Here is a 16,701-nt window from a genome sequence, read left to right on the forward strand (position 1 = left end):
AATTAGTAGGCAATTGGTAGGCAATGCCTACTCACAATTGGTGAAAATCACACGATGCACACCGATAATGTCATTGGAAACACTTATCTTTCTGTATATTTTTTACTACAAAACATAGAAAAGGCCATTTTCACGTTATTCACATTTGGCTCTATACTCTAAAAGTTTGGATTTGAAATCAAACAATTACTATGAAGTTAAAGTGTAGACTGTCAGATTTCATTTGAGGCTATTTTCATCCATATCGGGTGAACCGTTTAGAAATGACAGCAGTTTTTTCTACATAGTCACCCTATTCAAGGGGAGCAAAAGTATTGGGACAAATTCACTTCTATGTGTATTAAAGCAATAAAAAGTCAAGTATTTAGTCCCATATTCATAGCACAAAATGACTATATCAAGCTTGTGACTCTACACATTTGTTGGATGCATTTGGTGTGTGTTTTGGTTGTGTTTCAGATTATTTTGTGCCCAATACAAATGAATGGTAAATAATGTATTGTTTGAAAATAAAAGAGAGCCGCACACTCTAGGAGCTCAGATGCAAAAATGTAATTACCAACGTTTCGACAGCAAAGCTGTCTTCATCAGGGTATAATCACAAACACTGCGGGATGACTCGTTTATGTAGTATCAAAAGACACAGGTGTCTGTAATCATGGCCAAGAGTGGCCTAATATCATTGGTTAATTATCAAATATTAAAATGTTATACAAAGAACAGCATACAAACAACAAGAGGATAGCATACGATCATAGATTCATTTGACTACACAAGCTTACAAACAATTACAATGGCAAAGTCACAATAATCACAAGAATGTCGAATCAAATAATTTGCAAAAAACAATCAGATTTCGACAGAAATATGGCTGAGACGCAAGGAAAGTTCAAGGAGAGGGGCTACAAGAATGATCAGATTAATATTGCCATTGAGAAAAGAAAAAAAAAACGAGACTTGACATTTTTCAAGGTCAGTCTCGCAAAAAGACGCATTCTTGTGTTCTAACTACCCGCTATTCAAAGTGCTTTGAACAAATTAAGGGAATTGTTCACAAACATTGGCACATCCTAAAATCCGATGATCTTCTCGGTAATGTGTTTTCGGACCTTCCCTTGTTCGTATTCTCGCGGGGCAGAAATCTCAGAGACCAATTGGTACACTCTGATTTACCACCCCAAGATATTCCTGAACTAAGTCTATTTGCACCCCTACTGGATGGAAATTACAAATGTAATGGCTGTGCTCAATGCAATGGCACTTATACATGTAGATCCTTCAAACACCTACAAACAGGGAAATCGATCCCAATTAGAGGTGTTATTACACGTGCTCCACTAAGGCAGTTATTTATCTTATAACTTGTCCTTGTGGTAAAAATGATGTAGGTAAAACAAAAGTACGTATCTCAGAGCATCGTAGCACCATTAGGTGTTTATTGGTCACATACATGTGTTGAGCAGATGTTATTGTGGGTGTAGCGAAATGCTTGTGTTCCTCGCTCCAACATTGCAGTAATATCTAACAATTCACAACAATACACACAATTCTAAAGTAAAAGAATGGAGTTAAGAAATATATAAAAAATTATGACGAGCAATGTCAGTGGCATTGACTAAATACAGTAGAACAGAATACAGTATATATTAAAGTGACTAGTGATTCCATTTCTATGTATATAGGGCAGCAGCCTCTAAGGTGCAGGGTTGAGTAACCAGTTGGTAGCTGCTTAGTGATGGCTATTTAACAGTGAGTTAGAAACTGTCTTTCATTATCTCGGTCCCAGCTTTGATGCACCTGTACTGACCTCGCCTTCTGGATGGTAGTGGGGTGAACAGGCAGTGGCTCGGGTGGTTGATGTTCTTGATAATTTTGGCCTTCCTGTGACATCGGATGCTATAGGTGTCCTGGAAGGGCAGGCAGTGTGCCCCTGTTGATGCGTTGGGCAGACCGCACCACCCTCTGGAGAGCCCTGTGGTTGTGGGCAGTGCAGTTGCCGTACCAGGCGGTGATACAGCCCGACAGGATGCTCTCAATTGTGCATCTGTGAAAGGTTCTCCCCTGAGGTGTAAGAGACTACCTCTATCACCAGGGATCATCAACTAGATTCATCTGCAGGAAAATCTTATCTTGAGCACCTAGTTAGGAAGACGGACCATAATAAAAACAAATTGGTAGACTGCAAATTGACAACGACAAGCCCAATCAGATGACTAAGGAGAGAGAGAGAGAGATGAGGGGAAAGCAAGGACTGTGGAGAGACAGGCTGCCATGTCTTGTCTAAATGTGCTTGTTCTGAAATGTTACAGAACTTCTCCGGATGGTGACTCACAAATGGTCAACCCCGGTCACAAGGTCACGCTCTGACCCCCAGTCCTTCCTCAAATCACAGCCAGCGATCTGTCCTCAAATTACCCAGCAGCCCCAGTACTCTGCCTCTCACTGCCCGGCTTCAGCTGCTCATCTCTTTTGTCCAATCAGAGAGCTGCGTTCAGGGTCTGGAGACTGACAATAAGCGTGACCAGGCCAACCTTGAGACAGACACATCCTCAGGCGAGAGGGAGCTGCTGCTGTCACCCACCCACACACTGTACATAAACACATATGTCAGCCCGCTAGGTTTGGCCAAGAGTCAATATAGCTACAGACAAACACACAGTGCTTTGCAAAAGTATTCATCCCCCTTGTGTTTTTCTTATTTTGTTGCATTACAACCTGTAATTTAAATCGATTTTTATTTGGATATCATGTAATGGAGATACACAAAATAGTCCAAATTGGTGCAGTGAAATTTAAAAAAATACTTGTTTCAAAAGATTTACAACCTGAAAAGTGGTGTGTTCATATGTATTCACCCCCTTTACTATGAAGCCCCTACATAAGATCTGCTGCAACCAATTACCTTCAGAACTCACATAATTAGTTAAATAATGTCCTCCTGTGTGCAATCTAAGTGTTACATGATCTGTCACATGATCTCAGTATATATACACCTGTTCTGAAAGGCCCCAGAGTCTCCAACACCACTAAGCAAGGGGCACCACCAAGCAAGCGGCACCATGAAAACCAAGGAGCTCTCAAAACAGATCAGGGACAAAGTTGTGGAGAAGTACAGATCAGGGTTGGGTTATAAAAAAATATCCAAAACTTTGAACATCCCACGGAGCACCATTAAATCCATTATAAAAAATGGAAAGAATACGGCACCACAACAAACCTGCCAAGAGAGGGCTGCCCACCAAAACTCACAGACCAGGCAAGGAGGGCATTAATCAGAGAGGCAACAGAGACCAAAGATAACCCTGAAGGAGCTGCAAAGCTCCACAGCGGAGATTGGAGTATATGTCCATAGGACCACTTCAAGCCGTACACTCCACAGAGCTGGGCTTTATAAGAGAGTGGCCAGGAAAAAGCCATTGCTTAAAGAAAAAAATAAGCAAACCCATTTGGTGTTCGCCAAAAGGCATGTGGGAGACTCCCCAAACATATGTAAGAAGGCACTCTGGTCAGATGAGACTAAAATGAAGCTTTTTGGGCATCAAATAAAATGCTATGTCTGGCGCAAACCCAACACCTCTCATCACCCCGAGAACACCATCCTCCGTAGCCGACGTGAGTAAGACCTTTAAACAGGTCAACATTCATAAGGCTGCGGGGCCAGATGGATTACCAGGACGTGTGCTCTGGGCATGGGCTGAACAACTGGCAGGTGTCTGTAATACCAACATGTTTCAAGCAGACCACCATAGTCCTTGTGCCCAAGTGAGGGTAGGTAGCAACACATCTGTCACTCTGATCCTCAACACTGGAGCCCCTCATGGGTGCATGCTCAGTCCCCTCCTATACTCACTGTTCATCCACGACTGCATGGCCAGGCACGACTCCAACACCATCATTAAGTTTGCAGACGAAACAACAGTGGTAGGCCTGATCAAAGACAAAAACGAGACAGCCTACAGGGAGGAGGTCAAAAACCTGGCCGGGTGGTGCCAGAATAACAACCTATCCCTCAACGTAACCAATATGAAAGAGATGATTGTGAAATACAGGAAAAGGAGGACCGAGCATGCCCTCATTCTCATCGATGGGGCTGTAGTGGAGCAGGTTGAGAGCTTCAAGTTTCTTGGTGTCCACCTCAACAACAAACTAGAATGGTCCAAACACACCAAGACAGTCATGAAGAGGGCATGACAAAGCCTAATCCCCCTCAGGAAACTAAAAAGATTTGGTATGGGTCCACAGATCCTCAAAAGGTTCTACAGCTGCAACATCGAGAGCATCTTGACTGGTTGCATCACTGTCTCGTACGGCTTCTGCTCGGCCTCCGACCGCAAGGCACTACAGAGGGTAGTGCGTACGGCCCAGTACACCACTGGGGCTAAGCTGCCTGCCATCCAGGACCTTTACACCAGGCGGTGTCAGAAGAAGGCCCTAAAAATTGTCAAAGACCCCAGTCACCCCAGTCATAGACTATTCGCTCTACTACCGCATGGCAAGTGGTACCGGTGTGCCAAATTTAGGACCAAAAGGCTTCTCAACAGTTTTTATCCCCAAGCCATAAGACTCCTGAACAAATAATCAAATGGCTATCCGGACTATTTGCATTGTTTTCCCCCCCAACCCCCCTCTTACGCTGCTGCTACTCTCTGTATATTATATATGCATAGTCACTTTAACAATACATTCATGTAAATACTATCTCAATTAGCCTGACCAACCAGTGCCCCAGCACATTGCCTAACCGGGCTATCTGCATTGAGTCCCACCACCCATCACCCCCCAACCCCTCTTTTACACTACTGCTATTCTCTGTTTATGATATATGCATAGTCACTTTAACAATACATTCATGTACATACTATCTCAATTAGCCCGACCAACCAGTGCCCCAGCACATTGGCTAACCGGGCTATCTGCATTGAGTCCCACCACCCACCACCCCCCAACCCCTCTTTTACACTACTGCTATTCTCTGTTTATGATATATGCATAGTCACTTTAACAATACATTCATGTACATACTATCTCAATTAGCCCGACCAACCAGTGCCCCAGCACATTGGCACATCTCAGTTTATCATACTGTATATGCATAGTCACTTTAACCATATCTACGTGTACATACCACCTCAATCAGCCCAACTAACCGGTGCCTTTATATAGCCTCGCTACTGTATATAGCCTTGTTACTGTTATAGCCTCGCTACTGTATATAGCCTCGCTACTGTATATAGCCTCGCTACTGTTATAGCCTCGCTACTGTATATAGCCTCGCTACTGTTATAGCCTCGCTACTTTTATAGCCTCGCTACTTTTATAGCCTCGCTACTTTTATAGCCTCGCTACTGTATATAGCCTCTCTACTGTATATAGCCTCTCTACTGTATATAGCCTCGCTACTTTTATAGCCTCGCTACTGTATATAGCCTCGCTACTGTTATAGCCTCGCTACTGTATATAGCCTCGCTACTGTTATAGCCTCGCTACTTTTATAGCCTCGCTACTTTTATAGCCTCGCTACTTTTATAGCCTCGCTACTGTATATAGCCTCGCTACTGTTATAGCCTCGCTACTGTATATAGCCTCGCTACTGTTATAGCCTCGCACGGTTATAGCCTCGCTACTGTATATAGCCTCGCTGCTGTTATAGCCTCGCTACTGTATATAGCCTCGCTACTTTTATAGCCTCGCTACTGTATATAGCCTCGCTACTGTTATAGCCTCGCTACTGTATATAGCCTCGCTACTGTTATAGCCTCGCTACTGTATATAGCCTCGCTACTGTATATAGCCTCGCTACTGTTATAGTCTCGCTACTGTTATAGCCTCGCTACTGTTATAGCCTCGCTACTGTATATAGCCTCGCTACTTTTATAGCCTCACTACTGTATATAGCCTCGCTACTGTTATAGCCTCGCTACTGTATATAGCCTCGCTACTTTTATAGCCTCGCTACTTTTATAGCCTTGTTACTGTATATAGCCTCGCTACTGTTATAGCCTCGCTACTGTATATAGCCTCGCTACTGTTATAGCCTCGCTACTGTATATAGCCTCGCTACTGTATATAGCCTCGCTACTGTATATAGCGTCTCTACTGTATATAGCCTCTCTACTGTATATAGCCTCGCTACTGTATATAGCCTCTCTACTGTATATAGCCCCGCTACTGTATATAGCCTCGCCACTGTATATAGCCTCACTACTGTATATAGCCTCGCTACTGTATATAGCCTCGCTACTGTTATAGCCTCGCTACTGTATATAGCCTCGCTACTTTTATAGCCTCGCTACTGTATATAGCGTCTCTACTGTATATAGCCTCTCTACTGTATATAGCCTCGCTACTGTTATAGCCTCGCTACTGTATATAGCCTTGCTACTTTTATAGCCTCGCTACTGTATATAGACTCGCTACTCTATATAGCCTCGCTACTTTTATGGCCTCGCTACTGTATATAGCCTCGCTACTGTTATAGCCTCGCTACTTTTATAGCCTCGCTACTTTTATAGCCTCGCTACTGTATATAGCCTCGCTACTGTTATAGCCTCGCTACTGTATATAGCCTCGCTACTGTTATAGCCTCGCTACTGTATATAGCCTCGCTACTGTATATAGCCTCGCTACTGTTATAGTCTCGCTACTGTTATAGCCTCGCTACTGTTATAGCCTCGCTACTGTATATAGCCTCGCTACTGTATATAGCCTCGCTACTGTTATAGTCTCGCTACTGTTATAGCCTCGCTACTGTTATAGCTTCGCTACTGTATATAGCCTCGCTACTTTTATAGCCTCACTACTGTATATAGCCTCGCTACTGTTATAGCCTCGCTACTGTATATAGCCTCGCTACTTTTATAGCCTTGCTACTTTTATAGCCTTGTTACTGTATATAGCCTCGCTACTGTTATAGCCTCGCTACTGTATATAGCCTCGCTACTGTTATAGCCTCACTACTGTATATAGCCTCGCTACTGTATATAGCCTCGCTACTTTTATAGCCTCGCTACTGTATATAGCCTCTCTGCTGTATATAGCCTCACTACTGTATATAGCCTCACTACTGTATATAACCTCGCTACTGTATATAGCCTCGCTACTCTATATAGCCTCGCTACTTTTATGGCCTCGCTACTGTATATAGCCTCGCTACTGTTATAGCCTCGCTACTTTTATAGCCTCGCTACTTTTATAGCCTCGCTACTGTTATAGCCTCGCTACTGTATATAGCCTCGCTACTGTTATAGCCTCGCACGGTTATAGCCTCTCTACTGTATATAGCCTCTCTACTGTATATAGCCTCGCTGCTGTTATAGCCTCGCTACTGTATATAGCCTCTCTACTATATATAGCCTCTCTACTGTATATAGCATCTCTACTGTATATAGTCTCTCTACTGTATAGAGCCTCACTACTGTATATAGCCTCACTACTGTATATAGCCTCTCTACTGTATATAGCCTCTCTACTGTATATAGCCTCTCTACTGTATATAGCCTCTCTACTGTATATAGCCTCACTACTGTATATAGCCTCTCTACTGTATATAGCCTCTCTACTGTATATAGCCTCTCTACTGTATATAGCCTCTCTACTGTATATAGCCCCGCTACTGTTATTTTTAACTGTCCTTTTACTGTTGTTTTTATTTCTTTACTTACCTATTGTTCCCTTAACACTTTTTATTTATATATTTTACAAATTGCACTGTTGGTTGAAGCCTCTAAGTAAGCATTTCATTGTAAGGTTTGTATTCGGCGCACATGACAAATAAACTTTGATTTGATTTGACTTGATCCCCACAGTGAAGCATGGTGGTGGCAGCATGATGCTTTGGGGATGTTTTTCATCGGCAGGGACTGGGAAACTGGTCAGAATTATAGGAATGATGGATGGCGCTAAATACAGGGAAATTCTTGAAGGAAACCTGTTTCAGTGTTCGAGAGATTTGAGACTGGGACAGAGGTTCACCTTCCAGCAGGACAATGACCCTAAGCATGCTGCTAAAGCAACACTGTTTAAGGGGAAACCTTTAAATGTCTTGGAATGGCCTAGTCAAAACTCAGACTTCAATCCAATTGAGAATCTGTGGTATGACTTAAAGTTTGCTGTATACCAGCTGAACCCATCCAACTTGAAGGAGCTGGAGCAGTTTTGCCTTGAAGAATGGGCAACAATTCCAGTGGCTAGATGTGCCAAGCTTATAGAGACGTACCCCAAGAGACTAGCAGCTGTAATTGCTGCAAAAGGTGTCTCTACAAAGTATTGACTTTGGTGGGGTGAATAGTTATGTACGCTCAAGTTTTCTGTTTTTTTGTGTCTTATTTCTTGTTTGTTTCACAAGAAAAAATATTTTGTATCTTCAAAGTGTTATGCATGTTGTGTAAATGAAATGATACAAGCCCCCCCAAAATAAATGTTTATTCCAGGTTGTAAGGCAACAAAATAGGAAACATTCCAAGGTGGTGAATCATTTCGCAAGTCACTGTATCCTCACCGCCAGCCCACCTTCATCCCCAGAGGAAACACACACACACACACACACACACACACACACACACACACACACACACACACACACACACACACACACACACACACACACACACACACACACACACACACACACACACACACACACACCGGTGAAGGACATATTTTCAATAGAGATGGTCTTCATATGTCTAGGTCGAAAACAGTCTCAACTGCTCTGTGCATCGAGGCTTTTAGAGAGGTTCTGGGATGAAGGACTTTAGGTGTTGATCAAGAGCCTCTAGAGGGAGTTGTTGGTCCAGGCCATCTGAACATCACATCATGTTTCATAGACAGCACACTCGTAAGGACAAGTTGTCCCTCTTTAGTGGTACAGTACATTACAAATTAATATCGCTGACGTACACAAAGCCTACTGTGTAGCCTACCTGCTCCAGTTTCCAGTGGAACTCTGCAGGTCTGAAGGTGTCCACCTGGGTGAAGTCTCTCCGGAGCAGGAAGACCAGACGACAGTTATGGACGTAAAGGGAGTAGTGGTGTCTGTTCATCTCTGGAGAGGGGATGAAGAAAGAGAAGAGGGCGTAAATGTAACACACCTTCCCTAAAATTACCACAACCTTTGAATTAAGACCCCTTCTCTTAAGTGAAGATAAACCCATTCTTGTCAGTAGACCACACCCACTCAATGTTCCTGCCCCTCCCCACACAGCCCTTCCCACTTTACTTCTCTCCCAGCCACACCACTCTCTTCCCTCCTACCTTCCCCCCCCCTTCTTCTCACCTGTCTTATCAGAGTTGCAGAGCAGGGTCTCTTTCTCCGCCCTCAGTCCAGGAGTGGGTCCATGCTTCATCCACGTGGCGATTGTGAACTGATCCGTCAGGTTCTGTGGTACCATCTGGTCAGGAATCTTTGCTGCTTGCCGTCCGTCAAACCGGAAGATGAGGTCGCTGTCCCGCCCACTGTCTGTCACAAGGGACGCAGTCCAATTGGTGGAGACGCTGGGAGCAGGGAGAAGGTCTGTGCTGCCCGACGAGGCCCCTGGGTAATTGTTGCCGTGGGAACAGATAAGGAAGCACAACAACACAGGACTGTAAATACCAATCAACACAGATTTACAGATGGTTCAGACTGACCTTGGCTATGATCACTTATGAATAAGCCAGAGGCCCAGGCTTAATGTGTAAAAAATGTTCAGAGATTGATAGTGGATGTGACTATTGATTTGTGACAAATGAAACTTTCAAAGGTAGGAGTGGATGAGTGTCATCAGAAGCCATGGCCATGCATAAAGTACATACTGCTTAATCTACCTCCATGCATAGAGTACATACTGCTTAATCTACCTCCATGCACAGAGTACATACTGCTTTATTTATCTACCTCCATGCACAGAGTACATACTGCTTTATTTATCTACCTCCATGCACAGAGTACATACTACTTTATTTATCTACCTCCATGCACAGAGTACCTACTACTTTATTTATCTACCTCCATGCATAGAGTACATACTGCTTTATTTATCTACCTCCATGCATAGAGTACATACTGCTTAATCTACCTCCATGCATAGAGTACATACTGCTTTATTTATCTACCTCCATGCATAGAGTACATACTGCTTAATCTACCTCCATGCATAGAGTACATACTGCTTAATCTACCTCCATGCATAGAGTACATACTGCTTTATTTATCTACCTCCATGCATAGAGTACATACTACTTTATTTATCTACCTCCATGCATAGAGTACATACTACTTTATTTATCTACCTCCATGCATAGAGTACATACTGCTTAATCTACCTCCATGCATAGAGTACATACTACTTTATTTATCTACCTCCATGCATAGAGTACATACTGCTTAATCTACCTCCATGCATAGAGTACATACTGCTTAATCTACCTCCATGGACACTAAGAAACAAACAGAACACCACGGTAATGGAAAGAAAGAAGTGATGGCTGGAATTCATGTTGTTTTCAGTGTTAATAACGAGTGATAATTCCCCACACAGCCAATCAGACAGGCTGTTACAGCGGAGAAGAGACTGTTGTTATGTGATCCTTTCACAGGAAAACAAACCGATCCGTCAGAACATTAAATCAATGAATCCTCTCTCTCACTTTCTCTCTCTCTCGGTCTCTCTCTCTCTCTCGCTGTCTGTGTTTTCAACGCCCACTCCATATCTTCTTGAAAAACATAACTCTGGCCTGGTCACAGTGCTCCTCTGCAACGCTAACATACCCCGAGTAACATTGACTTGTGTGCCCTCACTCCCACTGTAACAGAGTAGGGCCTAAGTAATGCCTTATTTGTTTATAACACAGCTATTACATTCTGACAGTAGTACCTCCAAAACCCAGCAACGCTCCAAATAAACCACATGATGCAATATGACCCATCGCTCTGGTATATCTGTTCATCCAGATAGACAATTGAAACATGCATCTGTTAGTTTTCCACTAATAACAGGACATCAGCACATTAATTAATGTTTTTTTTCCCTGCCTGTCTGTAATGTCCTGTTTCTCCCCGCCTGCTATTCATGGCTTTGTAGAGGTTCTGACATTCAGTGATTAGATTCTGGGAGTAAATAGATGCGTGGAGGCTTCCCTCCCTCAGTTCTCCCTCTCCGCAGCCCTGCCACCGCTGCCAAGCACAGCCCAACATTCTGTTTGCAGATGTCTATGTACATTATCTCAAATTGATTGTGCTTTAAAAAAGCAATTACAATGTATTCTATTTGGTATCAGTTAATGACTATGGGAGGCTTTGAAAAGGCTCTTTAGCGGTGAACCATGCATATAGAGGGAACTGGGTGGGAGAGGGGGAGGGAGAGAGGGAGTTATGCATTCAGATAAGGGTCTAGGGAGTTTAACTGGTGTTCTTATTAAGAGTGTTGTTGGCTATTGATGGGCATTGGACTAGTCATTTAGGGGGCTTCAGTCTGTTGATTTCTGGAGTGGCTCTGTTCTGTTATGCAACAAATCTCTAATTGTAAATCAAGTGAAATACATTCACTTACCTATGACCACTTATTGAGAAATATGTATCCCATGAGGTACGTACCACAGAGTTTCTGCAGAGACTTTTCAGAGTAGGTCTCCCGGTCGCAGCCCTTCCCAATATGGCTGGTCTGTAGCTCCACCATGGTCCTCACTGAGGAGAGAGGCCCTCCACACGTCTCCAGATGCATCTTGGGAAACAACTGCTTGCTGCCTGTGCCTGGCTCATAGTCCACTCTTTTGTTCCAGCCTAGGAAAGTCAGAAGACACAATGGTTAGGGGTGGGGGAGTGTGTGTGTAAGAGAGAGAATGAGAGAGAGAAATAAAGAGAGTAAGAGAAAGAGATAAGAGAGAATAACAGTCAGTGATGGAGAATAAGAGAGGTGGAACCAGGAAGATGACTAGTGTCAGTGTGATCTTGGATGTGAATATTCGAACTGGAGAACCGAAAATTGCATTGTCTGAAGATTTTCACAAGGTATGGTTTTGTGTCCATTCCTGCCTTGTAGGTCCCCAATAAAAAGGCGACAGCCCATTCCAGAGTTTTATGCAGTCAATAAAATGTCTAATAATGTGAATCAATGGCGCTATCCACTGTACAGTATTGTGCTCACTAAATCACTGTGACATTAATAAAATGTAGTGTTCAGCCAGACCTGCTCGCTCACAGTGCGCATGGTGGGCTGTGTGCATTTGAAGTGTCTATTCTGCAATGTGTGTGTAACTAAGAAAAACAGGCAGCCAGAGAGAAGCAGACCGAAAGAACCATGCAGGCAGAGCTGAACAGAAACACTGACTGGATAAGAAGGGAAACAGCCTGTCGCTGCCCTGTGGACGGTTAAATCTGTCACGTTCACTTCCTCACACACAAACACACACTCCCTGCGCTCGTTAACACACACACACACAGACACACACACACACACACACATACATACACACACACACACACACACACACACACACACACACACACACACACACACACACAGACACAGACACAGACACACACACACACACAGACACACAGACACATACACACACACACACACACATACACACACACACACACACACACACACACACACACACACACACACACACACACACACACACACACACACACACACACACACACACACACACACACACACACACACACACACACCACCAACAGCTGTTTGTTGTTGTTTTACTTCAGCCTGCAGGGCTGTGGGCTACACTGGTTTTGTAGTGGTTTGGTTCGATGCAAGAAAACGACTCTCTCCAGCCCAAACACAAACAGACAGGCAGACAGACAGACTAACACCCCCACAACAGTGATTGGCTGCTGGCAGAAGCTGTGTGGTTGTTGTCTACCTGCTGTCTGCACTGCAACACAACCAGTTGTTTCTATTTCCTTCCCTTCTCTCTGGGAAAGTAAGTTTCTTCTGGATTTCTTGTTTTTTTTCTCTCCATGTTTGATCCAGAAAGTGACTTGGCTCATCAGAGTTCATATTCCCGCTCACATAGTAGTGCTGAGCGATTAGTGGTATTTCAGGTAGGTTCGGTTTCAGTTCGATTCTGAAAAAATATTTCAGTTGTGTATATGACATTTGTTTTATTTGATGAAAACATTATTTGATGACTTTATTATTTCATTCCAAGTCATCATCTCATCTGTATAGATCTGCTGCTCTTCAAGGTTAATAAGGAATACTTTTATGACTGCTGAATACCAGCTATCAGTCACTTAGATTATGTATTTTCAGGTAGAGATACTGTACCTCAGTTCATTTTGGTGAATGACTCAACCTATCATGTAAGTTCATATTCCATATCATATAGGTTCATATACAGACTCATTACCATACTCATATAGAGGATGATTGAGGTCAGTGATGGCAAGGCGGTGAATGTGGGGGGGGCCTGCCGGGACTCTGTGTGACTGAGCTGTTCCATTTGTGTCCCTGCTAAATCATTCCGGGCCCCCGGGCCGTGCTACAAACACACGTTCACACAGGAACAGACACAAACACACGTTCACACAGGAACAGACACAAACACACGTTCACACAGGAACAGACACAAACACACGTTCACACAGGAACAGACACAAACACACGTTCACACAGGAACAGACACAAACACACGTTCACACAGGAACAGACACAAACACACGTTCACACAGGAACAGACACAAACACACGTTCACACAGGAACAGACACAAACACACGTTCACACAGGAACAGACACAAACACAGGCGCATATTATTATTGGATTTTTTCCCCCCTTTTCTCCCCACTTTGGTGATATCCAATTGGTAGTTACAGACTTGTGTCATTACTGCAACTTCTGTACGGACTGGGGAGAGGCGAAGGTCGAGAGCCGTGCGTCCTCCGAAACACAACCCAACCAAGCCGCACAGCTTCATGACACAATGCCCACTCAACCCGAAGCCAGCCGCACAAATGCTTCAGGGGAAACTCCGTACACCTGGCGACCGTGCACTGCGCCTGGCCCGCCACAGGAGTCACTAGTGCGCGATGGGACAAGGACATCCCTGCCAGCCAAACCCTCCCCTAACCAGGACGACGCTGGGCCAATTGTGCGCCGCCCCATGGGTCTCCCTGTTGCAGCCGGATGCCTGGACTTGAACCCAGAATCTCTAGTGGCACAGCTAGCACTGCAAATCAGTGCCTCAGACCACCCGCGCCACTCGGGAGGCCACACACATGCATATTGACAACACACATACAACACTCCACATACACTGCTGCTATTTTCTATTTTTATTACCTTATTTTCTTACTTTCAACTCTGCATTGTTGAGAAAGGGCTCGTAAGTAAGCATTTCACTGTGAAGTCTATACCTGTTGTATTCGGCGCATGTCACAAATACAACTTGATTTGATTTGGAATACTGTGTGATGTTTTATTCCAACACAAAAAAAAACAATGGAACATGATGTAGTGATATGTAATGCTATGAGAGAGAGAGAACCTTACGCTTGTCTGTGGGTGTGTGTGTTCGTGTGCAGGCATGCACATGTGTGTGTGTTCCATAACCCTGACAACACATTACTCCAGTCCTGTCAAGCTGCAGTAGCAGAAGCATCCACAGTAAGGCATAGATGTTACACTGTAATACACTGCCTCTAATAGATGTTCCACTGTAATACACTGCCTCTAATAAATGTTCCACTGCAATACACTGCCTCTCATAGATGTTCCACTGTAATACACTGCCTCTAATAGATGTTCCACTGTAATACACTGCCTCTCATAGATGTTACCACTGTAATACACTGCCTCTCATAGATGTTACACTGTAATACACTGCCTCTAATAGATGTTACAATGTAATACACTTGCTCTTTACTCTGTCCTCACTCCCTTGTTACCCTGTCCTCCCTCCCTCTTTACTCTGTCCCTCTCTCACTCTTTACCCTGTCCTCTCTCCCTCGTTACCCTGTCCTCTCTCCCCTCTTTAATCTGTCCTCTCTCCCTCTTTACCCTGTCCTCTCTCCCCTCTTTACCCTGCCCTCTCTCCCTCGTTACCCTGTCCTCTCTCCCTCGTTACCCTGTCCTCACTCCCTCTTTACTCTGTCCTCTCTCACTCTTTACCCTGTCTCTCTCCCTCGTTACCCTGTCCTCTCTCGCCTCTTAATCTGTCCTCTCTCCCTCCTTTACCCTGTCCTCTCTCCCTCTTTAACCTGCCCTCTCTCNCTCTCTCCCTCTTTACCCTGTCCTCTCTCCCTCGTTAACCCGTCCTCTCCCCTCTTTACCCTGTCCTCTCTCCCTCGTTACCCTGTCCTCTCTCTCTCCCTCGTTACCCTCTCTCTCCTCGTTACCCTGTCCTCTCTCCCTCGTTACCCCTGTCCTCTCTCCCTCGTTAACGTGTCCTCTCTCCCTGTCGTGTACCCTGTCCTCTCTCTCCCCCCCTCGTTCCCTGTCCTCTCTATCTCTTTTCTCTCCTCTCTTATCCGCTCCTTTTTACCTTCATCCACTCAGCTCCCATCCACATCCACTCAGCTCCCATCCATATTTCTATTTTAGATAGCACTTTCCTTCTCTCCATCTCATACTTCATACCTCTCTGCCTCCCTTGTTTTCTCTCTCTCCATCTCATACTTCATACCTCTCTGCCTCCCTTGCTCTCGCTCTCCTTTAAGCCTCCATGTGAAGCTTCCTGTCAATGGTGATGTCTTTTAAAATGTGTCCTCTTTTTGTTCTTTAGTGGAAGAATTGCTCGTTACCCTGTCCTCTCTCCCTCTTTAAGCTGTCCTCTCATCCCTCTTTACCCTGTCCTCTCTCCCTCTTTACCCTGCCCTCTCTCCCCTCGTTAACCCTGTCCTCTCTCCCTCGTTACCCTGTCCTCACTCCCTCTTACTCTGTCCTCTCTCACTCGTTACCCTGTCCTCTCTCCCTCGTTACCCTGTCCTCTCTCCCTCTTTAATCTGTCCTCTCTCCCTCTTTACCCTGTCCTCTCTCCCTCTTTACCCTGCCCTCTCTCCCTCGTTACCCCTGTCCTCTCTCCCTCGTTACCCTGTCCTCACTCCCCTCTTTCTCGGTCCTCTCCCTCTTACCCTGTCCTCTCTCCCTCTTTACCCTGTCCTCTCTCCCTCGTACCCTGTCCTCTCTCCCTCGTTACCCTGTCCTCACTCCCTCTTTACCTGTCTCTCTCCCTCTTTACTCTGTCCTCTCTCCCTCGTTACCCTGTCCTCTCTCCCTCTTACTCTGTCCTCTCTCTCTCCCTCGTTACCCTGTCCTCTCTATCTCTTAGTCTGTCCTCTCTCCCTTCTTTACTCTGTCCTCTCCTCTTCCTCTTTACCCACTGTCCTCTACTCACATCTTCTACCCTGTAATCCTTCTCCCTCTTTACACTCTGTCCTCTCCTCCCTCTTTTACCCTGGTCCTCTCTCCCTCTTGTTTTACTCTGTCCTCTCTCCCTCGTTACCTCTGCTTCCATCATCTATCTCTTTACTCTGCCCTCTCGATCTCGTTACCCTGTCCTCTCTATCTCTTTACTCTGTCCTCTCTATCTTTTACTCTGTCCTCTTCTCCCTCGTTACCCTGTCCTCTCTCCCTCGTTACCCTGTCCTCTCCTACCTCTTTACCCTGTCCTCTCTATCTCTTACCTTTCCGGGTGTCTCTCTCTTCTAATCTCTTTACTCTGTCCTCTCTCTCGATTTACCCTGTCCTCTCTATC

General features: G+C 44.7%; 1 protein-coding gene across 1 annotated transcript in view; it reads right to left on the reverse strand.

Moving 5' to 3' along the window:
- LOC109881223 (calsyntenin-2) overlaps positions 1 to 16,701 on the reverse strand; it is a 410,239-nt gene that overhangs the window by 81,356 nt on the left and 312,182 nt on the right. Inside the window, exons 6-8 of the mRNA XM_031791101.1 lie at positions 11,573 to 11,758; positions 9,275 to 9,532; positions 8,922 to 9,043 (exon numbers count right to left, since the gene is read on the reverse strand). Coding sequence (XP_031646961.1) covers positions 8,922 to 9,043; positions 9,275 to 9,532; positions 11,573 to 11,758 — 566 coding nt within the window. The remainder of the gene's footprint in view (positions 1 to 8,921; positions 9,044 to 9,274; positions 9,533 to 11,572; positions 11,759 to 16,701) is intronic.

This window comes from Oncorhynchus kisutch, linkage group LG15 (assembly GCF_002021735.2).
Source record: "Oncorhynchus kisutch isolate 150728-3 linkage group LG15, Okis_V2, whole genome shotgun sequence".
NCBI lineage: Eukaryota > Metazoa > Chordata > Actinopteri > Salmoniformes > Salmonidae > Oncorhynchus > Oncorhynchus kisutch.